General features: G+C 41.0%; 1 protein-coding gene across 2 annotated transcripts in view; it reads right to left on the bottom strand.

Annotated features, from left to right (window-relative positions):
- The window catches only part of PRKAR1B (protein kinase cAMP-dependent type I regulatory subunit beta), a 112,154-nt gene that overhangs the window by 19,461 nt on the left and 65,328 nt on the right, over positions 1-27,365 (bottom strand). For both annotated transcript variants that reach the window (XM_067550915.1, XM_067550916.1), the window contains exons 7-9: positions 25,370-25,528; positions 15,538-15,598; positions 11,748-11,869 (exon numbers count right to left, since the gene is read on the bottom strand). In XM_067550915.1, the coding sequence (XP_067407016.1) occupies positions 11,748-11,869; positions 15,538-15,598; positions 25,370-25,528 (342 nt within the window). The remainder of the gene's footprint in view (positions 1-11,747; positions 11,870-15,537; positions 15,599-25,369; positions 25,529-27,365) is intronic.

The following is a 27,365-nucleotide window of genomic DNA, read 5'->3' as shown; positions in this document are numbered from 1 at the left end:
TTACCAGCCAGGCCATGTCAGTATTTCCAGTATCAATCTCAATTTTAAGGGATTTAAGAATCAGATGTTTTAAATTACAGCTGAATGAGACTGAACGCTCTACACAAGCTGTCATCCCGGATGTGAATTAAGACGATTCAATGCGCATTTGTTGTGCTGTGCACAGAGTGTGCAGAAAGGTTGGGTTTTTTAAATACTTTCAGGTATTTGGGGCTAGATCTTCCAGACCAGTGCAGCTGCTTTGTGCTGCCCTGCTTAATGGAATCTGGCCATAAAGCAGGGATAACCCATGGGGAGTTCTTCAGTGGCCCAGAGGCAAATGGGAGCAACCAGGGCACCCCACCTCGGCACCAGTTCCATGGTGCATTTTGTCCCTTGGTACCACTGACAGGAGGCATAAATTACAGCACCCAGGAGGTTCCTGGGGGCCAGGAGGTTTCCAAAATTGGCCCCAAGTTCAAGGAACTGCCAAGGTGAAGGGCTTTAAACATACCCCGGGAACTCTGTACTCCTCAGATGTAGCCAAGGATCCGAATCTTAACAATTTGGGAAAATAAGTTACTTTTCAAAAATAAGAAACAAATTGCAACCAGTAATTTTGAAGTATAAAGTATAAAGTGGATGTTGCTGGCAGTCGGCATCTCTGAAAAACAGCACACTTGCAGCAAAAACAGCAAACTTAATGTGGAGGAGGAAGGATGGTCCAGTTAGGGCACAAGCCCAGGATTCAGAAGATGGGGTTCAATTTTCTGCTCTGCCATGGACTTCCTGTGTGACCTTGTGCAAGTCACTTAGTCTCTGTAGGCCTCAGTCCCCCAGGTGTACAGTGGGGATAAGAGCACGTCCCTACTGTTGTACGGACAAATACATGAAAGATTGTGATGTACTCAATAACAGGGGCCATATCAGATAGATAAGCAGCTAAGACAGGATGTAAGTGTGAGTAAAAGTATTATACATACTATTTATACAATGTGATTTGAGATTATATGTCTCATTCTTTGAAAGCAACTGTGCCCAGAAACTGGACACAAACGCCCTGCATTTGCCAGACTGGCTGGGAATTTTTTCTATAGTCATGTGCCAGATGTGAACATGGTTTTTACATTATTCTCCTCTTTACATTATCTCTTTTAAAAGAATCTTTATTTTCACAATCAGGTGATGTGTGTGTTATCAGCAATGGATGGCTCAACAGGAGTTAATTTTGATTGTGAGCGAAAGAGTTTTGCATATATTTATACGACTCAGGTGTTCTCAGCAGGGTTAACAGTACATTTACTGTGTGTTATTTTGACTATTACGCGTTATCGTCATGGCCCAGGGTATAGAGCAACTCATGGAACTTAAATTCAGGGGTCCTGATTTCTGCTATGTCACCAACAATGAAATCTACAACAAACTGACATGGTAAAACTGATGGGAAATGCCCACAATCAGGCGTTTTAAGCAAATTAATTATTAAAATGGTCCAACTCAGGTTTTGATTTGTTGCAGAGTTTAAAATACATAATTGTACTGCAGCAGTCGTTAGCATGTGGGGTGGAGGAAGGCGAGGGGAAGCATGGAGGAGAAGCCAGAACCTGTGGCAGCTGAGAGGGGTGATTTTCTTTGATACTGGGCATGAATAGGAAGATGAGCAGAAGCACCCCGTTGCTTTAGATTGACCACTGGTCAGTTACCACAAAGGGAGTGATTGAGGTATTTGCTGATGAGAAGGAGCAGCTCCTTTCTTTCTCTTGCTTCATGGTGGTGGGGGGAATGCACTTGAGAATCAGGGGTCGGAGAACTTGTTTGCACACAGTTATGGGTCAGAGGGCCAGGCAGGTTTTTTTTTTTTTTTTTAATAACTTATTTTGTGCCTCCATTCTTCAGAAGAGGACAGCCTCCCACACAGCCAGAATGCACAGCCATGCAGCATTCCAGGTTACAGATATAGGGCCTGATCCAATGCTCACTGAATTCAACGGAAAGATTCCCACTGACATCAACAACAACTGGATCGGGCCCAGATTGCTGAACTCAGCAAAGCCCTGCAGCATGCGCTTACTCACATCCATATTTAAGACGGCAACTAAGTATGTGCCTAAACTTTAAAGTCCTTGTCCTCAAAAGGACTTAAGCACACACTTAAAGTTAGGCACATGCTTAAGTACTGTCCTGAATTATTATCAGTATTACCCTAGTGCTTAGGAGACCATCACAGACCAGGACCCCAAATGTCCAAACACGGAAGGGACAGAATGCTGAACATGTGAGCTGTTACATTTAAGCGCAACTGGTGACACCAGATGGAAAAAGAATCAATCTTTGTTGCATGGACTGTGGGTAAAATAATTCTTTTGTTGTTAAAACCAGCTAAAGCCCAGGAAATTCAGGCACTTATTGTTATTTTGATTTTCATTCATGTACTGTTTTAGGTATATTAGAAGTTGCTGTACTGTGGAGCCCTTGACAAACATGCTCACTATCAACAACATCCTGGTGACACTAAGCAGTTCTGATTATAGCCTTTGAAACTCCTTTTCTAGACAACATTCATCTTCCTCATTAATAATTAATCACGTTGTGTTTTAAAGAGATTATCAGGTGTGATAGCAGAGTGTGCCTAAGGCAGTGACTTCATTAACCATAGGGAAGAGGTTTACTTTGTAGTTCTCTTGCTTGTCGTAGGGGTATGTGCCAAAGGGGTCTCTTTCAGGTTACAGTGTCAAAGTGTAACAGTTTAAAGCAGGAAACAATTGAACCATTATTTTTCTTTCTCTTTTCCTTTTTTTTTTTTTTTTGGTTAAACAGCTTTTACGCCATAAATCTTTGAAAGCCTGTTCTGCAATAATACCCAAGCCTAGATTTACCACAAAAAGGCCCAATCCTGCAAGGTGCAGAGTCATCTTAACTGCTGCCATGTTGGCTCCCGCCATGTTGGCGCTTTTAACCATGGTGCAAACACTGTTAAATCTAACCATGGTTCGAACACCGTTTGCAACCATATGGAGTCTGGGTAAAAAGAGTGTTACAGAAACAGTGCTTACAGAGTAGTTATCTCAAACACTTTTCAGCTGTCATGATTATTCACAACAGGTCCCTGCCCATTCAGGAGCATCAAACTATGGCCCTGACTGAAATCTCCAAGTCAAGAGGAATGGTCCCCTTGATAGTTACGTTTGTGTTTGAAAACGATTGTCCAAGCACAGTTCTGCTTATCAGTTCAAAGTAATTTTTGCCACGCACCCTGCTGTATGTCTTCATTTTCCAAAGCCATAGACAAATCATTTCTGTTAATTCTTATGTAGGACCCACCTTGCAATTATGCAAGTTCTCATTTGCCTGGTATTAATAGTAATAATAATAGTTGGTATTTAAAGAGCATCTTTCATGTGAGGGTTTCATCCACCTTTATAGAGTACAGTAAGATTTATTCTTCCCTGATCTATAAAATAGGGATAGTGGCACAGGGATGTTAAAATTTTGCCCACACACACAGAGTGAATTACAGTATTGGCAGAGCTGAGATTAGAACCCAGGAGTCTTGACATCAAATCTCCTTTTCTCTCCACTAAGATAGAGCTTTTCATCAGCAGATCTCAAAAAGTTTTTACAAAGGAGGTCAGTATCATACCATTCCTCTTTTACTTATCAGACACTACTATTAAATGGATAACTTTTATACTTGATTTTAAAACTACCATCCAATATGAAACTGCTCACTATTATATCATACATCTAATAGCATATTCTCCCATTTTCTCTGAACTTTATCATATGTCAAGCTGCATAATTCTGGGCAGCTAGATAAAGCTGAAACTTGTCCGTGTCACATGGTTTTATTTCCTGTGCCTATGAGTACTTAGCAGGGTTGGAAGATAGAAGAGAACCCATGCAAAGAGCTCCAGTAAATTGTCCTACATGACTATAATTTGGCATTGCCCTAAACCTTTCACTGTCTTCTCTTGATGCATATTTTTCTGTGGGTATGTGTATGTTCCTTAAGCCTTTCCAGGCCAAGCTTTAAGGACTGCCACAGGCATATGACAGCAGCTCAGTTACCAACCAGACATGATAAGCTCTCAATATGAAACTGACGTCAGAGGACTCTCTGAGCAGACTCAAGACATTCCATGACATAACTCTATGCCATATATGAGGCTTAGTAATGATAAGAAGATCCAAAGTATCTGATATAGGGAAGGGAGGGAGCTGAAAGATGCAGCATAGTAATTTGCAGCTGTGGACCCTAGCATTTGCTGGCAGCTGAATCAGACAAACTTGCTTCTAAGTCCTTACTGCTGAGCCAAGTCTTGGGCTGACTTTACAGAACAGTATATGAAAAGTACCTCTTCTCTCACTACTCATGTCTGCTAACTTTTCCAATAGCCTGAATAGCAGACACTATAACAGTCCTTCCCCCAGTACCATGGCCCTGCTCCTGTTCCTGCTCCCACTGAAGTTAATGACAAAGCACTCACTGAACTCAGTGGAAACTGAATCAGGCCCCACTTGAATGATATTTGAATTAGATTTACATTGTTTTACTGGATTTTTAACTTAGCAGGCTGCTATTTTAAAATGGTAGCTAAAAATATTTGCTTTATCTGAAGTCAAACAAATAAAGCCTTCCTAGTGTTGTGTACACAATGTGGTAGTTTATGATACAAGTGCAAATTTATTTGTTAGAAACTGTACATCTGTTATGAGTTACACTTGCCAAAATATAATTCTTTTGTGGTAACAATTGTTGCATGGTGCTTAAAGTTTTGCCCTTCTGTGCCAGGAATCTCATATGGGATAATTCCATGACCTTGGAATCCAACAGATACATTCCACATCTGTCTAGTCTGGGAAAGCCTGAGTTTGTTGTGTGAAAAGCGTAGTGGAAAACAAGATCTGTAAACGTCTGAAAATACAGAAACTGCAGTTTTGTTTTGTTTTTTAAACAGTTTAAACTTAGTTGTAAATAAATCTGGGACTAGTAGTTATTTCATTATTATTAAAGGATAAAGTCACTACTGATTTCTTGTATATTTAATTATTAAGTGTGGTACGGAAAGTAAAATAATGTATATCTGAGAAACAATTTTCTTAGCCCTTAGAGATACTTAAATTGAGACAAATCTTGATGGAGTCTGCTGCTGATTGTAGATTTAAATGAAAAATGAGGTGCCCGTGTTAAAGCAGGAAGGCATCTTATGGGTGTCTGTGAAAACTTAGGTTTGGAGAAAAGCTTAATTGTCCTGGAATCCTGAGGATATATTTACCACTTGACACACACAAACAACCTCTGTGTCTGTTTCCCTATCTGCAAAATGGGGCTAATGATACTTCCTACCTCCAGGATGGATAACTACAGACATTTTAAATAGGTAGGTTTTGTTTGTTGATAGTATCATTATCTCAGTTTTGCATACAGAGGAATGGAGACCAAGAGGGGATACATTACTCCTCTGGCAGATAATAAGGACCGATGTATTAGATGTGGGCCAGGGTTTTTATCCTGGTTGTGATGCTGACTTTGTGCAAGGAAGGGCTTGTCTATACAAACATTTAGTTTGCAGCAAGCTGGAATGTGAACCTACCCTGCACGAGCCTGCCACACAAGAGTGTCTGTGTGGAGCCTGCTGACGTGCGCCAACAGTTCCTTAATACATTTTTGATCTACTCCCATTTCAAAGCAGGGTAGATCAAAGTGCACTAAGGAACTGTTAGAGCATGTCAGCAAGGTCCACACAGAGACATGGTGTGCAGCACACTAATGCAGCTGGCCACAGACTAAATGTTTGTGTAGACAAACCTACGTCATGTGAACCCCTCTTTGGGGCAGGACCTAACACAGTAGAGACCTGACTGCTCGAGGCCCTGGGGTATACCAGAATATAAATGATTATTTCCTCTTCTGGAAAGTAGGGATAAAGATGCTTAGTACTTTTGTGGCACTCTTCTTCCATAGATCACATAGGGAGCTAAACATTATTAGTGCAGACAGTGTAACTAGAGGCTCTCTCTCTTGAGCAAAATACTGCCCTCTTTCCCCATCAGTGCAATCCCGCTGGAGTCAACGGAGTTGCACAAGTATAACTGAAGGAAGAAATGGGCCCCTTGTGCCCATCTTTATCTGGTGTGTGACACATTGTGCCTCTCTATGTGTGTGTTTATTTTTTTAAAGAAATCTCTTTAATGAGCAAGACCATGGTTCAGGAAAGTGCTTAAACACCTGCATAGTCCATCCCTGTTCGGGAAAACACTTAAACGTTCTTGATTTTGATTTCAAATGGGACTTGAACACATGCTTAGAGATGCTAAATACTGTAATGCATTATAGGAATGCTTTCCTGAACTGGGGCTTGAACACTGAAAATATAACAGAAGAAATAAAACAAGCCAAAGGAGAGAGCGTTACAGTACTAGCTGGGTGTGACTGAGCAAACACAAGGCCAGAAAACAGCGGAAGAGTTTGTCCCACTGGCAAAAATGCTGAATGTGCCTGTTAAGACTAAGATGAACTCCACCACTGTATGCTGCCAGCAGAAAATTATTCATGGTTGCTTTTCTCATTAACCTGGACCTGGAGTGTGAAAGTTTTGATTGTTGGAGGAAGGCCAGACAGCTAATTTATAGCAAATTTGCAAACATGTATTAGTTTTGGAGGTAGCCACATATTTTGCCCCTCCAGAAATAGAGAAAAGGCCAGAATGAGTTAGAAAATTGAAGGGCTGTATGTTGACAGGGTGGGACCATGTAATTAAAATGGGAGAAAGGAGTCCTGAGTTCTGTTCCTTCCTTAGCCATTGACTCACTTTGACCCAAAGCACTTAGGCCCAGTTTTTCACAAGTGGGCACTAATTTAGTTAATACCGTTTTATGCCACCCAGTCTGAGACATTTGCAGAGGTGTTGAGGACCTGTATCTTCAGCTGAAGTCAATGGGAGCAGTGGGTGCTCTGCACTGCGGGGAAAAATGGAGGCACTTTCAATTAATGGACCCTCTTGAAAATGTTGTCCTTAACCTCTCTGTGACTCAGACACCCATCAGTAACGTGGGAATAATAATTACCTACTTCACAGTGTTGTTGTGAAGTTTAATAAATCTTTTAAAGTGTGTGGAGATCCTTGGAGGAAAGTTACCAGAGATATTCGGTTAAATAAAAAAAGCATAAAAATGTACTTTCAATAACTGTGTGTATGGATATTTTATATTTATAGTATCTGAAATAAAAGTTATAGCTGCTCTGAACCACAAGACATTTGAGTGGTTTTGTAACAAATACTGTCTCTATTGCCACAAAATAATCTATTGGTTTTATTCATTTATTTGTTATAGATACCATATCTACATGCTGCAAAAGGATTATTACGAATGAAAATCCAGCCAGCTCAATAATATCTTCCCCTTCATATTGAATAGTTGGTATTATATGAGGCAGACACAATACAATAATTTACAGAACAACATTAGTATTTTCTGGAATGAAAACAGGGTGGCAAATTTACAGTTAAAGAAATATGTAATTACTAATGACCACAAAAATCGACACAGATGATTGCCAAATCAACAGCCTCAGAAAACAGTTTGAATGTCAAGTGTAAGAGACATAACATATTAACTTGCCAAATCAAAAATTCACACTGCCATTTGAGCGCATTGGAACATCAGCACCTCACAGTAATGTTATTGAGGAAAGCAACTATGAATGTTAACAAAACATGGGTGATTTATTAAGCAGGTTAACAAAAACTCTGATGCCAACTATTTAAAATCTGTGGCAGGCCTGACACTCCTAGGGAACCTTGTATAGTGGGAGCTACAAAACCTCACTATACAAACTTGGAGGCACCCTTTGGGACTTCAATCTCAGAAGTCTCTGTGATTGTTTCAAAGCTTCAGAAAATGAACCAAAGCCTTTTCTAAGGCATACCATGGACACCTATTGTACAGAACAATTATAGAAACGTAGTGCTGTAAGGGACCTCGAGACATCATCAGGTCCAGCCCCCTGCCAAGGCAAGACCAAATAAACCTAGACCTTCCTGATAGCAGTTTGTCCAACCTGTTCTTAAAAACCTCCAATGATGGGGATTCCACAACCTCCCTTGGAAGCCTATTCCAGAGCTTAACTACCCTTATATTCAGAAACTTTTTCCTAATATCTAACCTAAGTCTCCTGTATTGCAGATTAAGCCTATTACTTGTCCTACCTTGAGTGGACATGGAGAACAATTGATCCACATCCTCTTTATTACAGCCCTTAACATATTTAAAGACTATCAGGGTCCCGCATCAGTCTTCTTTTCTCAAGACTAAACATGCCCAGTTGGTTTTACCTTTCCTCAGAGGTCAGGTTTTCTAAACCTTTTATAATTTTCGTTTCTCTCCACTGGACTCTCTTCAACTTGTCCGCATCTTTCCTAAGGTGTGGTGTCCAAAATTGGACACAGTACTCCAGCTGAGGCCACACCACTGCTGAGTAGAGTGGGATGATCACCTCTCATGTCTTACAGATGATACTGTTATTAATATGCCCCAGAATTACGTTAATCTTTTTTGTAATTGTATCACATTGTTGACTCATTCACTTTGTGATGGTATAATAATTAATATAATAAAAATCCAGTGCAAAATTGCTGCTGCAGTGTTGCTATGCACTGTTAAACAACTGCCATATCACACCCCCAAAGTGACTCCAGTTCAGTTGCATGTATTTATAGCATGCAAATAACTCCGTAACATTTGTAGAGTGTTTGGGGCTATAAGGTCATAAATACAAAAAAAAAAAAAAAAAAAAAGAAAGAAATGAAAGGAGCTAATATTTTTGGACATATGTAACTACAAACCAGCCAAACCATGTTCAACCAAAGTTTGCAAAATAATTTGTTCCTGATGGCTCACTTCACATCTCCTGAAAAAAGTTTTACGTCTGAGCCAAAAACCCCTATGAAATGAGGTTCAAACTACAAACCCAGAACTACAGCAGCACAAGCAGGCACAAGTGTAACTGTTGTATATAAATAACTGGTAAGGGGTTTTCATTCCTTAATGCAGAAAAACACAGGCAGCTTCCAAAGGGAGAAACGTAGATGAAATTCTAGCAGTGAATGGCTGAATGGCTGAAGGGATAGAAGAACAGATAGTACATGAGTATGCAGTACTAGTGCTTTGCTACCCATTCAAGTCTTCGCAGCTGTTGGGTTAAGAGGAGGAAAATAAAGGCCTTTGGTAACTCTTAAGCAGGCTGCCAATTTTGCACACTGGATTTGATAGCTAAGAAAATCTAGTTAATATTGTAGCCTTACGCTGCTCCACAGAGCCACGAAAATTTTAGAAAGACTGTAGAAATGTTGTACTTGCTCTTGTTTGACAGAGAAGCTGTATTTTCTAAACGCTGCTTACATACAAGCTGTTTTACTAACTAAAACATATATTATGTGCTGGATTTTTAAAATCTGCTCCCCTTTTAGCACCCAGTTTTTTGTGGGTGCAATTAATGTCATTTAGCCATCTAACTACCAGATATGCAGGTGCAATTACTTGCACTCAAAATTTTGTGGGCATCAAGAGTGGGGAAGCTAGCTCCAAAATTTCTTGCGTGCTTCAGCACCAGCATCAAAAGGAAGGAGAAAAGATATTTTATACACACTAAATTCATTATGGGCCACATTCTGGCTGCCTTCTGCAGAGGCACCTGCCTAAAAAACCCATATAGGAGGGAGCAAAGGGAGCTCTGCCTGTCCCCCAAAATTCTGAGATGCTGCTTTGCAGGTCCCTAGTGATTCTAGAGTGGGGCTTAATGGGTAGGGTCTATACCTTTGTATATGTATGTTCCCTGAGCTGGCAATGGAAACTATGCAGCCAAAACTCTTGGATGCGGCTATATTGAGTGAGGGCTCCTAATACAGTCAGAATATGGTCACACAGTAAAGCTGTTTTTGTATTTCTGGGACACTTTTACATCATTTTCTTGCTCCAAGCCACGTTATATTTGTCATCAACATCTGCTTGCTTGTGAGGCAGAAGGGAGATGGTGGAACTGAAAGGGAAGTGTCAGATGACCTCCCAGAGGATGTCAACACTCTCAGCTGCCTGACTGGTCTGACTGCCAGTGTGAGAGCAAGTCAGAAAGCAAGTCAGTCACCCAGATTTGGTTTAAGCAAAGTAGGGGAGCAAATTACCGCTGCCACCTGTCACAGTAGCTAAGCTAACTGCACCTCTGACCCCTCCTGGTCTTTTTGAGTGCCTCCTTCCCACTCAGGTCTCAGGCCTCCAGCTGTCACCTCTCTTGGGTGGGGAGGAAGTGATTCACTCACTCTCCGCCAGACTTAGGCTGCATTCCCCAGGTGTTAACTGTGATTACCTCAGCAGGGCTGAGTCGGGTTCAGTACTTGCCGTTCTGTTCCTTCCTGAGCGCCTTCTCAAAGCAAAGCACTGATTATTTAGAACCAAAGCATTTCAGGGAAAGCAGATCTTAAAACAAAAGACAGTCTATACATGCCTGTCTTTCCCTAAGGCGTAAGTCTGGGGCTAGGGAGGGCCCCAACTGCTTCAGCCACTTCCCCAGGACCCCACTGTCTGTGTCCCATGTCAGCCCATTCTTCCCAGGACAGCACACACACAGCTTCCACTCCTTCTCTCTCCAGAGTCCTTTTAACTGTTCAGTGTCCTTTTGATCTCTTTGTTCCCAGCCTTGGCAAAACAGCTGAGTAACTTTGGGCTGGAGCCTGGAAGCCATCTTCACCACTCATCGCCATTGTTTTGGAATTGCCCCCCAAGCTTTTGTTAGGAGGATGCTTATTGTCAGGGGGGTCACTCATCACCAGGGTGCCGCCTTGTGACTGCATCTGGCAAATAGCTCCACCCAGTCTGACGCCCCCACCTGTCTCTCTTCTGAGGTATCAAAGTCTCACTGGACTGGTTGACCAGGTATCCTTCCCAGCAGACCTCCAATCCAAGGCTGTGCCACTTCTCCAGTATCTGGTAGGGGAACCTGTGCCCACCCTCTACTCCAGGTTGCAGCTCAGGAACCCTTGAATCAGCAGCCAAGCTCTGCACCATCCCAAACCTTCTCCTACTCCACCTCTATCAGGTTTACGCTCCACCACCCTTCTGGGTAAACTCAGGGCCTGGATCCCAGGGCTTCTACTCTCCTCCTAGGTTTCCTCCTTTCCTTAAGCCCAGAAAGTGACTGCAGGCTTCCACACTACTGCCCCTTCTGCCCTCTCTTCCTGGATTTACACCAGCCCCGCTTGATCCTGCTCTGCTGTACTCCATCCTCAGAGATTGCCTATCAAACTAATCACTCTCCCAGGTGTGGCCTATCAGGTTAATTGGCCTCTTCTGAACCTCATTCACCCCACATTAGACAAGATTAACACCCCATCACACTTAGCTAGAGCCATTGTATTGTCTTCTTGCTTGTTTTGCCAACAGCTCCCTCTTAAACTAGACCAATACATTCATCCAGGAAATCTAATAACCCAGTGTAGCCAAACGGTATCTCTACTTTACTGACCAAGTCACATATAGTATCCATAACATTGCAGATCAGTATTCTTAGATTATTACATAGCAGCTCCACCTCTGCCACACCCTCCCCCTCGAAGCCAATGGTACATATTCTGATTTCAGTTGATTCTGGAGGAACTCCACAGACTTCAGTGTATTCCAGATTTACGATGGATGAACTGAGATTAAATTTGGCTCACCTTTTTCATTACGCTAGCTTGAACTCACACAAGGGGAAATCAGAAAGCCAGACTTACTTCTGTGATGATGAAAAAGTCATCCCCCGGCTCTCCCTGCACAACAATTTTCTCTCCATCTTCAAACTGGACGGGTTCTAGAGCATCCGCTACTGTAAGGCGTTCCCATTTGTCCAATGATTCTAAAATATTAAAGGTGATACAGCTTTACTGTGAAAGCGTCTAACTTTGACACAGGATTCACATCAAACCTGATGGCTCTGACACTTCTGGTTCTATTTAAACAAAGAAATACTTGACGATAATGAAATTGTGGTCAGTTCACTTTTATTTCATCGGTGCCTTCTGCATGAATTTCTATTCAGGAAACATGAAAGTATTTACTATCTGTGTGACTTCCGATGCCCAAGATGCAGTGAATAATTTTTAAAAGTTAGGTAGCAACGGATAGTTATATCTCCCCATTTCCATGGTCTGGATCTGTGCTCCCCTGATCCCCAATTGTAATAGAGCAGACTAGGAGCTATTCTATGATATGAGCTGTGTATGGCCCCAGCTGCAAAAGGACAGAGCAGTTCTACACCCTCACTGCCTCTGACAAACCCCACTAGGGTGGGAGCTAGTGCAGGAGCAAACTCTACTGGGAGTGTCTCCCTGCTGAGGGAATTCTCCATTGGCTATTTACAGCCTGTTTTCTTAAGGTACATCTGCACTGCAAATGGCAGCCTGCAGCTGTGAGTCTCAGAGCCCAGTCTACAGCCTCAGGCTTGTTGGGCTTGTACTACGGTGCTAAAAACAGCTGTGCAGACTTGCTGGCTTGGGCTGGCACTCGGGCTCTGAAGCCCCCCTCCCCTCCCTTCAAAGCCTGAGTTTCAGCCTGAGCCCGAATGTCTACACAGCGATTTGTAGTGCCATAGCGTGAACCCCATGAGCCCAAGTCTGCAGACCTCGGCTCTGAGACTCACTGTCACTTGCAGGAGAGGTGTATCCTTTATGGTACAAAGGAGACAATGAGAGATGAGAATGTGGTTCTAAGTATCTGATCACTGTCCCATTAAAGCCAGCGGAAAAACTCGCATTGCCGTAAGTGGCCTCAGGATCAGGCTGTCTTAGCATGGTTATGTTTAAGGTTGCAGCCCAATTTCAGCGACAATTTTGGCCAATTAATACGCACAAGGATTGCAGGAATGGATCTTTTTATTTTCCAAGGCTGGCCTAAAAATGTATACATCTTCAGAGCAGAATGTGCCGGTAAACATTACAATGTATGCAACAGAACTTCGTTAATCCATACTAATGATGGGTGAACGGAGGTCTTAGTATGAATTACTTGAAGTCAAGAGTCACAACTGCTGGTGTTAGGGCTTACTATAGCCTATTCTGAATTAAACTCTACCCTGCTTCCTCTTCTTCTTCTTCAAAAAGCTGTTTAGAAGCATCATGAAAAAAGAAAAGTTATGTTGCTGAAATGAGGCATTTTAAAATAAACCTGTGGCAGAAATCAGAAGTATGTTTTGGGTCTAACAAAACTATGTGGCAGTAAGTTCAGAGTTACTTGGTACATATAACTCTTGGCATTTTCTGGGGCTTTTTTCCTCATATGTACTTTAAAATAATGGTTTCCATTTTTTGTTCCATGTTTACATACTAACATTCTTTCCTATATCAATTATGGCCTTTAGTTTGCAAACAAAGCCCATAAAAATATTGTAAATACAATATTCAAGAAGTGTATTGCTTACTTAAAAATATGCATAAAACCCGTTTGTAAAGACTGGAAGAACTGGCTTTCTGATAAAAAACAGAGTCAGTAATTAACAATGAAAAGAAAGAGTCCCTTTAAACTTTTTCTTCAGTTGGCTTTATGAAAAATTCAAAGCTAATTGTAGCTCTAGTCACGAAGTCGCTCTCTTGTCTAAAGGGATTGGACCATTACAAATACATTAGTTAATGGTACTTGCAAATAAAAAGTTTATAGAGGAATTTACATGAAGTAACTGTTTAAAGTTCTTTTAGTTCCAGAGGTAAACTCAGACATGTAGATAAAGAAGATTATATGCAGATTTGTAATCACCAAATGTTGCATATCAAATCTTGATTTCACATTTAAACAGCCTCAGAGGAAAGTTTTCAAAATATTAATGTTCTCATATCTTGAAATATACACGGAATCTGTGCATCATAATCTAAATAAGTCTGAATGTAATTTTTTAAAACTTTATTTCTAAAATATCATAGTTGACAATTTAGAGAAAGTATTCAAACCTAGAAAAGTTTTATTCAAAACATCAAGTGTTTATGTCAAGAAATTACTGAGTTCTGACTAGGTTAAGGTAGGAAATGGAGTTGATTTGTCAGTACTGTATAGTTGAGATTTCTCAAATGGCTGTTGCGTTTGCCAGCTGTCATCTACTATTTAAACCCAAAATATTCTTAGACATTTCAGCTGAATTCTCAATGCATCCACAACACTACATAGGTTGTCTAATAATTTTCTGCACTGAAAAAAAGCCCAAATTTTCAAATCTTCATTCAGTCCATAATGAGAAAAAACGTATACAGCAAAAAACGGTGCATTTTCAATAGGCTGAACTGAAGTCCATGGGAGTTTTGCCGAAGTTAGGGCTGAGTATAAGATTACGGTATCAACTTGCATGCTTAAGGGAGTTCATTTCTGAATAACTTCAATCTCTAAAATTACTTCTAAATGTCTATTGCTGTAATTGTACTTCATTAGTGCAGGTGCAGAGATTTTTTTTCTTTAAATGCTTAGTATAATTTGACATAATTTGCATTCCTAATTTATGAAGATTTAAATTAAGTAATGGAGAAGGCACTTTTGCATCCTGCTGGAAAAGACGAGAACATAAATGAATGATTTACCTGACATTAATCTAAGAATACAAGTGTAATTGCAAATTTCTCACACCAGATCTTCTGAGAAGTTCAAGTACATTTTCACTAAGTATCCTTTTTGCAGGCACATATCAGCTAAAATGGTAGAGGAATATCATAAATAAGCAAACGTAATTTGTTTAAAAAGAAACTACGAAGAGTTTTATTCAATTATATAGTATATTAATCTTTTTTTTTTTAAATAGCCAAAGATAGACTTCAAGTAGGAACTTGATGCATTTCCTACAGAATCAGCATCTTACTGTATCATCTAACACTGTCCTTCTGATTAGAAATTGTTCCCCTAATGGTGATGGATTGGTCAGGCATTAGGGGTTTGTTGTTTTTCCTACTGAAGGCCACCAAGAACACGTCCAAATTTCGTGGCTATCACATTAATCAAAGGGAAACAAAATCCAAGGACAAGAAGCTAAACAGATGTTGTAAGAATGTGAGACAGGGGTTATAAAAGACACAAGACAAAAACATTTTAAGCCCATTTAGATCTGCGGTGTCAGTCTGTTTAGCCCACATAAATGCATATAAGAGGCTACAACATCATTCCTGTAGGAAAAAGTTTCTCACCTGTCAGCTGCAAGGATTTAATAGGACTTTATGACACATTCATATTACTAAAATCCCTCTTCAACTGCCCACATGTGACACCACTGCAACTTTATCCATCAGAAAGTTCCTAGCAAAGTGCTTACTCAAATTTTCAAGGAAAGATTTCACCCACCTATTTCCTATTTGCTACACAGTAAGGATGAGAAAAATAAGTCCTAGTGGGTGGAGCCCTTTGCATTTTTTTACATGCTTTTCTTTGGCTGGAGATGCTACTGTGAGGTCTTCTGTTCAACCACTTGCCACTTTCATCATCTCATCAAAGACCAAAATGTTTTCAGACAACATGTGTGACAGAGAAACGAACACTGAAGTCCAAAGGGCAACTGACCTAAAATGGAGACCTTGCTCAGGAATTCTTCATACATCTTTCGCTTTCTCAGTGTGCTGCCCTGTTATTAAAGAGAGAGAGAGAAAGAAAAGGCAGAACGTTACACAAAGTATTTTTGTGATTTGTTCCTCCAGCTGCTCTTTCTGATTTTTTTTTTCCTTCAGAAACTTAAACACAGCCAGTATAAATAGCCTACAGCAAGATTTTCTTCATAAAATGTCTGGATAAGCTTTATCCTTGATAAGTAATGTCAGTGAGGATCAAATTCATCCCTCATATTACTTCACTGACATCTGTGGCGTTACTGGACACCAAAGGTGAATTTGGTCCCTTTTCAGCCATTGATTTTAAGTGGCTGCATTTCTTAATTAATTTTTATATATTATTATGCATGAGGCCCACAAGTAGTGAGGTTACAATTAAAAAGTGGGAGGAAACCCATTATAGATCTAGTCTCCTTTACCTGCTCAGACTCCTTTGGCTTCAGGGAGGCGTGGTAAGGGTTTATCATTACCTATTATTTTAAGTTATTTTCACGTACGTCTTTACAGCGCCTTGTATAATGGTGCCCCAATCTACTTAGGCACTCTCCGGGCATATGCAATACAAATAAACAAAGTTACTATTGTTATTATTGAAAATAGTTATGATGATGGTACTGTTTTATCTGGTTAAAAGGTATTTACATGCAGCCATCATAGAGAGTTTTCAGAGCATCAGAAAGGGATTCCGTTATGACCCTAGATTTTCAAATACAGAATCCATTGCACCCAGATTACTCTTTGCATAAGAAAAGATATCCTGCTCTATAGAACTTTCCCAGCAGTTTTACCCACACTAAAGAAATCTCACCCCTTCTCCTTCCCCCTGCCACCTCAATTGCATAATCGTAGGTGATTTAAAAGAACAAGTTTCCCTGGTAACAAAGAACAAGCCATAGAAAAAGGTTGTTCTTGCCATATTCAATATTTGCTTGGTTTACAATTATTCACTATGCAGAGCTGTATAAGACTCACAGCCCATTTTCCTGCTCTGTGAAAGATCTCGGTAGAAGGTGCACCTGTTAGCCAGACCTCTGAAGACAGAGCCCAGTGCAGCGAAGACATGCAAATCTTTCGAGGAATGAGGGAACGTAGGCCACATTTACTCACAGCATGGCTGGATAAGCCATAAGTAAATATTAGTGTTTGCTGTAGAAAAAGCCACTTGGCTTTTCCTCCCAGCAGGGGGGAGTGTTGATGGGTGCTGGGAAGACAGACCGCAAAGGGCAATACAATAATCTCTGCTGCCAAGGCATTCAGTAAGGGTAAAAATATAAAACTGGGACAAAACTCTGGAAAGAAAAGAGCCAGAAAAAGAGAAGAGAGGAAGAGAAGAAAAAGAGCCAGAAGAAAAGAGCCTTCTCCACCCACTGGTCTCCTTCTCCACCAGAGGTCTGATCCAAAACTCACTGAAGCCAAGGGGAGTCTTTCTAGTGATTTCAAGAGGGTTTGGATTTGACCCCAGAATAACAGCACCAGCAGCTGCTGCCAGCTTCTCTCTACTTCTACACCAGCACTGCACTGCACTGGGGTAGAAGCATCAGGATCAGCACCAGCAGTAGCTGCTAGTTACTCTCCTCCTGGGTCCATTGTGCATCAGAGCAGCAACATTGTCATAGGCTCCCTCTGTACTAGAATAGAACCACCAGACCAGCAGTGGCTGCCAAGTTCTACCAGGTGCCTATGTAGAACAGCAGAAGCAGCAGCAACGGCCAGGATCATCTGTCTCATGCTTCACTATTGTATAGCCCCTGATGATTCTTTGTCTCCCAGGATCTCTCCTCAAATGCTGAGATAGCAGTGGTGACCTTCATCTGACCTCTCCATCTGACTAACCACTACCTCAGCGGCCCCCAGAGCACTGGAAAGGCCAAGAGGGAAAAAAAAAACCCTCAAATGGAGGAGTTTCTGCAAACCTTGCCAAAAACTGACAGCTCACTGTGAGACAATGACTGGAAAACTGGACCTTGTGTAGTCACTGCTCTCCTCCCTACAATCCAAAGTGGAAACCAGACCAGCAAAATTTACAGCTGTGGAAAACCAGATTGGTGGTTTCGTTTAATGGGCCAGGGCATGTACAAACAGATGTGGAAAATGCTTTTAAAATTACTTCGGACACAGGTGAATTTTAAGAAGCAGTAATCAGGAGCCATGAAAGGCTGCCTGACCACAGCCTTGAGTATTTAGAGAGCCAGACAACAGACAAAAATGTAAAAACTCTAAACATCCTGGCTGGCACTGAGGGCAAAGAGCCCATCAATTTCTTTAAGAAACGTGTCTGTAAACTCTCGATTCTGTAAGATTATAACAACCCCAATGCAATGCTATAGAATTCCCAGACAAAACTAGCCTGAGGGGAATATTATAAATGCGAAGAACTCAAGGGAAGATTATTATGATTATTGTGATAGCACCTACAGACCTGAACCAAGACTGCAATTCCATTTGTACTAGGTCATGTACAGATACATTGTTAGAGACAGTCCATATATGCCAAAGATCCTATGGTCCAAATCAGATAAATCTTTTTTCATTTGCGAATCCCTAAAAAAATATCAAATGGAGGTGTGGACCTCTTTGGAAATCTTAGACATAGTCTGTGGACCCCCCAGGGATCCACGGACTGCAGGTTGAAAACCACTGTTCTATGGTAACAACCACCTTTCATGGACCCATTAGACATGGTCTGTGAACCCCCCGGGCTCTGCAGACCATCAGTTGAAAACCACTGGTTTAAATAGCTACAACAGGCAAAAGAGAGTAGAGAAAAGAGAGAAGAATTGACTTGCCCAACCCCACTAATTTCCCTAGGCCTCAGCCTAAGGACCTAGAAAGAAGGAACAAAATTGGTGCAATGAAAAAGGAGCAAGGCTGGCTGTCATGGTATTTAAAAGCCTGCACCCTGTGTACACACAGCTTTAGCAATTCATATTTTCATACAGCTGCACCCCCTGCTTCACACTATTAAATATGGTTAACATTTTTTCTAGCGTAGAGAGGGTTCATGTGTTTGGGAAGGAAACTTTGAAAGTATGAACTAACTGTGCTTGAGTCTGCAGCCAACCTGAAACAATAGCTCTGAGAAGTAAGAATTGCTTCTATCCAACTCACTGAGGTATTAAGCTGAAGTTGCATGCCATTTCATGGTGCTGAATATGCTTTAGCTGCAGGTGTAGACAAGGACTAACCGAGTTCAGCACAGTTTTGAAACCCTAGTTAAAGAGAGCTGCGAATCGTGCAGTATGGAGGCATTGTGCCCTGGAAAAGCATAACTCTGCCTACGTGCTAGAGGGCGTGTGTTGGGCTGTGGAAGTTGCTATGCAAGGCCGGTTCTAGGGGTGGGTGAGCAAGGCCGTCGCCTAGGGGCCAACTTCCAGGGGGCACCAGACCACCGTGCTGTTCGGCTTTTTGTTGTTTGTTGTTACTCTGCTGTGATTGGCTGGCCATGTCTGCTCCATTGATTGGGCTGGCTCTGTTTTTTGGCTGCTGTTCGGGGGTGGGGCAGGGAGGAGCCAAAAACGTTTCCCACCCTGATTGGCAAAATGGCTCGGGCTGCTCCTGTTGCTATGCTTTTGCAAAGATGTACAAGAGCAAGCATGACCCCCCAGGACTGTCCATCAGGAGAACTGGGCGTGGCCGTGCCCCCTCATGGAAGTTCCTCAGGCAATGCCAGTTGTCTATCACCTCTTGCACTCTGTCCAATTACAGACCACTCACCACATTTGCCCAGGCATGGGCATAAAACTTAGCTCGAGATATTGATTTGTTTTTACTTTAGAAGGTTTTTCTGTGTTTTGACTGCCTCCAGGGTGGGGCTGAGGGGTGCTTTAGAGAAAACATTACTACACATGATTATTTTTTCTGGTATTCAGATTAGTACTGCTGACCTTTATACCACATGGAACACAGGCAGAGAGAGAATTTTTGATTTCCTACTTCTCTGCCTCCCTTAATCCCCATCTCCAGCCTTCTCCTCACATTCTTCCATTTGTTTTGTGCCATCTCATCTGCTTTTTATAACTAGTCCGTTTAGTATAGTAGCCTGCCCCAGGTATTGGCCACTGTTTGATAGGGGGTAGAAGGCTGGTAGACTGACAAAATCAGTGGATGAAGAAAAAGTATCATGGGTAATATATCTTGATATTAAAAAAGCACTGGATTGTCAAAAAAATGTTACTCACAGAGTTTATGTAAATCAGACAGAATATGAACACAATCATAATCTGGTGCATTGCTATAACTTTCTATTAGTTTCCTGTCTACTTGACAATCAGAGAGGTGTCAAGTGGAGTGTTGCAGGGATCTGTGTTAGGTCTGTTCTTATATAAACTCATCATTAATGATCTAGGAGAATTATCTAGCCAATAACACACTAATGAAATCTGCAGGTTGGGAAACATTGTGAAAACCTGGCAGGACAGGGAAATACCACCAAGGGGCCTAAAGAGATTTGAAACAGGGGTAGCAAAAAAAATGAGATTCAATTTGGAAAATATAGCTAAGAGATCTAAGGGAAAGTAATCCAAGGCACAAAATATTCAATAGGAAAGAGAAACCTGGAAAGTAGTAATGCTAAAAGAGATTTATGGACAGTCAATTAGACGTGAGTTTGCAATGTGATACTGCAGCAAAAACAAGTCCAACACAAGTTTGATCTGAATATGCAAAGACATCATACACAGGACAGAAAGATAATAGTCTTAACATATCTGGATTTGGTGTAACTACACCTAGAATGTTGTGATCTGTCTGGGTCTCTCCTTACCAGAAAGACATAGACAAATTGTAGGGAGTTCAGGAAAGAATTAATGAAACATTTAGAAATTACTTATGAGGAAATATTAACAGTTTAAATGTGTAGTTTAACTGATCAACAAATAAGAGGGTTTTAAGGAGAGGAAATGATAGTGGTCTACAAATATCTAAAGGTTGTAAACTCCAAGAAGAGAAAGGAACTGCAAGGTAGGGTACACAAAGGCATAACTAGGAGTAATGGAAGGAAGTTAAGAAAGGAGTAATTTAAGATGAATATCAGTAAAATCTTCCTGACTGTGAAATCTATTAGCCTGTGGAAAAGTTTCCCAAAGGAAGTGGGGAAAGTCTCATTGTTTGAGACACTTAAAACTGGGATAGATAAAAATAAAAGTTAAGGTACTCCAGGGAACAATTGTACACTGGTAGGGAGCTTGATTAGCTGATCTAATGCTGATGGTCTTTTCCATCTCTGGATTAATACCTAACTCTTTCTCCCTTCCACCTCCTTCTGCTTCTTTCCACCCTCCCTCTAAGTCTACACTCCCTCCTTTTCTAAAGCAGAATCCTCATTAACAAGCTCATACTTAAAAGATTACTGTTCCCATTTACAAGGAATCATCTTTAATACAGAGGGCCTGGTCTCCTTTTAAATTCTAAACTACAGTGTTCCTCTTGGTGTCAGTCAGTAGAAGTGTGGCCAGATCAATTAACCAACTCTATCTCAGAAAGGGGTTCAAAGCCCTTCAGTTTAGAGGAGCTCAAGACTTAGCAGGCTACAAACTTATCTTAAGCAGCACGCAGTTTGTGAAAGAGAAATGCCATCAAGATTGCAAACAGGTTCTATGGCTTAGGGCTGGTCATTTTTCTGTATACATTGGGGTAGGCCACAGCATCTGGTGCCCCCAAACATTTACTCAAATTGCCTCTTCCTCCTCTACTTTCTCTCTTCCCACTCCAATCTCTCTCTTTCTTCCCCTCTGCTCGCCTCTTTGCTTTCCTTCTCCAGCTCTTTTTTTCCCCCCCCCCAGAAGTACACACTAGGCTGGCTGGAGTTGATTGGGTATTTCCTAAAAAGCCCCGCCTTGCATGACAAGCCAAACAAAGGGCTACCGAATGGTAGAACAAGGCTCGAGTTTCAAATAAAAGGGTTATGCTGGCAGGTATGCAGCTGGCAGGAGGTGCTGGAATGGTGACCATTCCATCTCCATTTTAATCTCTGCGTAAACCTGATATTGAATTATGCTTAGAATGTACATTCTTACTGGAGCACAGAAAAAAGTCACTGAAACAATGCATACTAGCCATGAAAACAAAATACACCATAAGATCCTACTGCTATATTGCACAGATGTTAAATGGAATGCAGGCTTTGGATTTGGTTTATGTTTTGGCCACCACGCAATGTACAGTGTATAGAAATGTGCAATTGATCTAACTTCATTCTTCTAAGTGGTAAAAGACACTTGTTAAAAAAACAATGTTCTCAGATCCAAAGCAGTGTGAAGCATTGTTGGCAAAACAAGGTCAAAATGACATAAATGAAGTCAGACATTACAGTAGGAATGGACTAACCTTGACTGATCATTAGTTGTGTCCCAATAGTATCGCTCTTGGCTAAAAACTGGCTAAGAATAAATTTAGGCTGGAAATTAGAAGCAGGTTTCTAACCATCAGAGGGGTGAGGTCCTGGAGAAGCCTCCCAATACGAGTCATGGGAGCAAACAACCTAACTAGTTTTAAAATGCAGCTTGATAAATTTATCAATGGGATTATATGATGGAGTTGCCTGCGACCCTTGATAATCCAGGAAATCCCTTCCAATCCTACATAACTCACTGTGTATCAGCAGGGCCGGCTTGTTGTGCCACAGACAGAACCCAGCGACTGCAGGACAAAGGGCATTGGGGTTTGTAGCCATTCATATCAGAGGTGAGAAGATCACACTTGGCAAGATGGCTCATGTGGACCATCTCAGCAATGTTGTGGCTGACTAGGCCGAAGTTTGTGTGTCCACCCTATAACTTGTTCCCTATAGCAGCCAGGTATCTGGGTAAATTAATTTCTGAAAGGATAACTTACAACGCCTTTTTAACAGATGAATGTGTGCCATGTCCTCAACCTAAGGACTGATTTGGTTGGGGGATGGACTTGATGTTTTAATATAGGGGCACCATTCGAAAATGGACATTTGTCTCCTTTTATCCTGGCATTCTCTGTCTGCTATCCTGGGAGGCTCCCCACGGTTTTCAATTCAAATGGCAAGGAAGACAGCAGCGATATTTTATCAATTTAAGTTACATGAGAATCCCAAGCCACAGATTCCTCACTACCCACACTCAGGAAGATAGAAAAATGAAATCAAAGACCCCCACAAACATGTTACATGGGTAAGGCATGCAACATACAGCACTGATAACTTTCCTAGACAGAGGAAACAAGGTTAAAGAACTGGGTGGTGTGCGCAGGAGGAACATTTGGGGGGACTGAGTGGCTTAGAAGAACTTTATTTTACCCCATAGAATTTCAGGTTATAATGTTTTGTGAAAGACAGCAATGAATGCCAAGCACTTTCTTTACAAATCTCAACTGAAGGAACTGACCAGAGGCTTCCCATTATCCCAGTCAGCTGAGTGAGCTTACATCTGACCCTCAAGCATTAGGCTATCTAGAAAGAGACAATGAAATATGCAGAAATGCATCTGGTTTAACATGGTCCTTTCAAGACAGCCTGAAGCAACAAATGGATGGCAAATGAAACCAAAAGCTAGCTGCACTGTTTGCATGGGGGTTAGTCCACTCCAAGAAAAAAAAGTTACATTTTATGGATACAGTAAATATAAAAGTATCATTGAGATGCTTAAGTGGATAAAAATGGCAATGCGGGGCATCTAAAATATTGATCAACTCTCTCATGCAGTGCAGTAGACATTCCATTTCTAATGGCACCAACTTGACCAATTTTTTAAAAAAAGTATCCTCCAATGTATAAACGACAAAGTGCTCGTACACTGAACAAAATCTTCTTGCTGAAAGCAGCAAGGGATTCTAAATGCATTTTAAAGGCAGTTATCTGTATATTATAATCAGAGAGAGGCTCACGATGTTCAAGCTGTGTCTATGTTCAGCATACTTGCACCAGCACTAAAGGGGCAGTTTCCTCAGCTGCAGGTTATATGCCTTTTTAGTAAAATCCCTTCTGGCACAAGAAATGCTCATCCAACTGTTGAAGATAGTTATCAAACTGAGATGAGCATCTGACCCTGACTGAGTGATCAAACCTGAATGGTTCACAAGCTTGCCTTGCCATTTTCATCAAGTTTGAGACCAAAGTGGCCTCAAAAGCTCTGATGATTTCTCCTCTGTTCTGGTGTAACTACATTAGATAGATTAAAGGAAAAACTAAAAAGCCTTTCTTAAAAAGTCAGGGAACACATTAGTTATGCTGTTTATTTCTCTCCTGCAGAATTTCTCTTTTGTACTTTTGAACACTATTCACACCAAGCAGATTCATCTCAAGCAGTATTCTAGATACCCGTCTTGATTGCCTTACTCAAGTACTAATGGAGAAGTTATGTTCTCCTTCCTATTTTGAAAAAATGTCTTATTTAAGATCAATTAATGCTGCTCCTGTCCTAAGAAGGTTTCAAATAGTATTCATCCTGTCCATCCACAGAACTGAGACAATATCTTCAATAGCATGGCAGGCTGCTTGTCGATGCACCTCAATCCTGTGCTAGAGGGGCCACCCTACCTCTAAGGATGGAAGAATAATTTCATCTGCTTCTCCAGTGAGTCTTCAGCTCCTCTACTGAGAGTGATAGTGGTGATGGTGATTTTTGTGATGTGGACACGAGTTCATGAAGAACTAGATATATGCCACTAACTCACTTCACTCAGGTACCCAGTAGTCATCAAATGGTATAAATATTAGGTCACTGCTGAACTTGGTTGGATGTGAACTAGTGACCTGGCATTGAAAGGCATTGTATCCCCTTACTAAACTCTTAAGTTATCCAGTACTTCCATTTGTACTGTATATATTTTAAATACACATTCTTTCCTTACCAAGAAAGCACAGTAACATTTGCTCCAGGCCACAATGAAATAATGTAACCATTGAAGAAAAGTTCTTATCAAGAAAGATGCTTTAAAAAACATTATTCAAGTGTAAACTACTGGCAGGAAGGGAATATTCTGTGGAGGAGAAAAGAGTATGTACATTCACATCAGAAAAACAAATAATTGCGGTGAAAGTTAAGACATTGCTTTAGTTAAGTGTGTGTCAAAGTTTCCATTATAAACCCACCACTCAAGGTCCAACTTGAGTTGTAGGCTTCTCTGCAAAGACTGGAGGGATGGAAAGGAATCCTTCCCTCAAGTCCCAGAGTGTTAGCAGCTTTCTGCAGCTGCTACTGCAGTTTTAGGGCCGTGCAGTGTTATTTATGTATATTGTGCCATGGATATACACGGCACTACGTAGACAAACAAAGATTGGGGGGGGGGAGGGCGGTCAAATCCTGGACTCACTGAAGTCACTGGGAATTTTCCTGCTGACATTAATGGAGCCAGGATTTCATTCAGAGCTCCTGCCAAGAAGAGCATACAGTGTACGTTAGAATGACGACAACACAAGGCACCAAACATGGGGCGGTGCTGAGGGAGGGTAAGAGGGGACCGACAACAATAAGACAATGTGTGATAGCTTAGATGAGTAATGTGGGCCTCTTGAGGGCTTCATGGTTTTAAATAATTATTGATGTATTATTATGCATGATGGGGCAGTACTCAGGGGTTCCTGGCACACACCCCCCTGCTCATTCTGCTAAATCTTGTTGCCTTTCCCTTTTTTCTGAGTCGAATTGAGACCCATCATTTTATTTGAATGTGCATTTGTTTGTTTTACAACCTTAAGCTGCAGAGGTTTTAGCACTGCTATATTTTGAGTGTAAAATATAAATGTTGTGCTCACTTATGGCGCTGTATAAAATGTTTAATAATACCAGTAATGTGAATAAGTCATTACATTTACAACTCACCATTAAAATGCGTCTGTAGCTGTCCCTGTCGATGCCCCAAAGTTTGAGGTCTGTCTTGGCCTTGACAGTGGCAGCTCTTGGTGTTCCATAGATCAATGCAAGCTCCCCAAAGCTACCTCCTTCTCCAATGCTGGTAACCCATTCTCCATTTACATAAACCTACAAAAGGAAAAGGGAAAAAGAATTGGGGGGGTTATTTGTGCTTTTCCTTCTACTTCCAGTTACCTAAAAACCCATTAATAATTTCCTATCTATGGTCCATGCTGGTAGGCACAGAAAGAAAACAATGGCCTAACAGTTTCCTTGCTCACTCACAAAAGAGGGCGACAACCAGCTTTGTGGACAGAATTTCAAGTCTTCTTGCTTCAGCACAATAATTGTATTTACTCTCTGAGTTTTCAGCTCCTGTGGTTAACTGGCATCAAGTTTTCCTTCTTGTGTTCAGTACTCAGAGAATCGACAAGCAGAACTGTCACAACTTTGGCTTTTTATTAACACTGTCAAACTTGAAAGGAAGGAGATTTGTTAAAAACTGTAATGAGATTTGTTGGAAAGCACCATAGCTGTGAACTGAAAAACAGAACAAAACAAGGAAAACATCTTCTGTAAGGGGAAATTTTTCTTTTATAAGCTTATTCTCTCCATCAATTATCCAAGGACAGTTATCATGGTCTCCCATTGACTTAGTGGGTTACTGAATACTTTGGATCTGATAGCATGTAAATAGAACTATCCTTCTTCTTCCACTCACATATCAGCTCTATGGGTCTTCAGGACCCATAATTATTTTATTAAACCACTGTTATGATCCTGCTTGTACTGATGAAATGGATCAGATCCAAAGCTATTTTAGATCAGAAAATGTTATACATTGATGTATACAATATTTTGACTGAAATACAACTCAGTGCGGAGGGCCTACTCAAGTTCCTCTGCACCATGTAAGTCCTTCACTTGAGCAAAGGGGGCGTGTGCAGGCTCTCTATACTAGGGTGAATTCCCCCCACTATGCATTGACAGTACAGCTTCTGAGGCATTACAGTGTATTCAGAGAATGTGATGGATAGTGTATTATGCAGCATGTATGTAGTTTTGTAATTATAAACTGAGAGAAGGTACCCTTTTTAGGCTAGTAATGTGTCAAGGAGCTTAAAGAACAGTAGACGCTGCATGCACACATCAAGTGCAGAATATATCCTAATGTATTATGGAGCAGTAACAGTAGCAATCAATGAGACTGAACATTAGTTCTGTAACAGCTCTGTAAAGAAAAATGAGAACAGAATAATTATATGTTTCCTTTATTGCAAACAGGAAAAAACAAAAAAGAAAACTTGCAAAATTTCACATAGCCTATTACAAACAATGAACTAATGCAATTTTTTTTTATAAATTAGAATCTTGTGCTACATAGGAATGAAAAAATAAGGTGTCTAATATGGGGCAAAATATATACATATTTGGACTTTTCCCAAAAATAAAAATAAATGTCAATACATATTTGTGTGTGTAGATCTATCTATCTATCTATCTTCCTCTTGTGCTGAAAAGATGTCCATTGAATGACAGCCCAACTCAATCCCAGTTTGTTTTGCCCAATACTCATTCAAGCCCTGATCCAACTCCCTTTGAGGCCTTTCCACTGACTTCAATAGGAGTTGGAACAGGCTGTCAAGGCATGAGACAGTTTAGCTGATCAGAGACCTTGTCTGAATGTAAGGACTGCATGGGAGTTCTATTCGCCCCAATGGTGAGCTACAGCCGAAGAGCCAGTGTTGTGGGTCTCTGTGTTGCTGGCCCATCCTGGAGACCAAGAAATAGAAGCAAAGGGTAATAATAAACCAAAATAGGCAGGCAGTAGCCATGCAGGCTGCCAAAAGAGAATGCAAGCCATGAAATGTCATGTGTAGCTGAATTTCTTTGTTACCATGGGGGAATGTCACATTAAATAATAGCAGGGTTTCCTTTTGATCTGTGACACAGGCTTTGAAAGGAA

This window comes from Emydura macquarii, unplaced genomic scaffold (assembly GCF_026122565.2).
Source record: "Emydura macquarii macquarii isolate MOO-44397 ecotype Brisbane River unplaced genomic scaffold, CSIRO-AGI_Emac_v2 contig_1348, whole genome shotgun sequence".
NCBI classification, from domain to species: domain Eukaryota; kingdom Metazoa; phylum Chordata; order Testudines; family Chelidae; genus Emydura; species Emydura macquarii.
The sequence above is the reverse complement of the archived record's forward strand: the minus strand, read 5'-3'. Positions and strand labels throughout refer to the sequence as shown.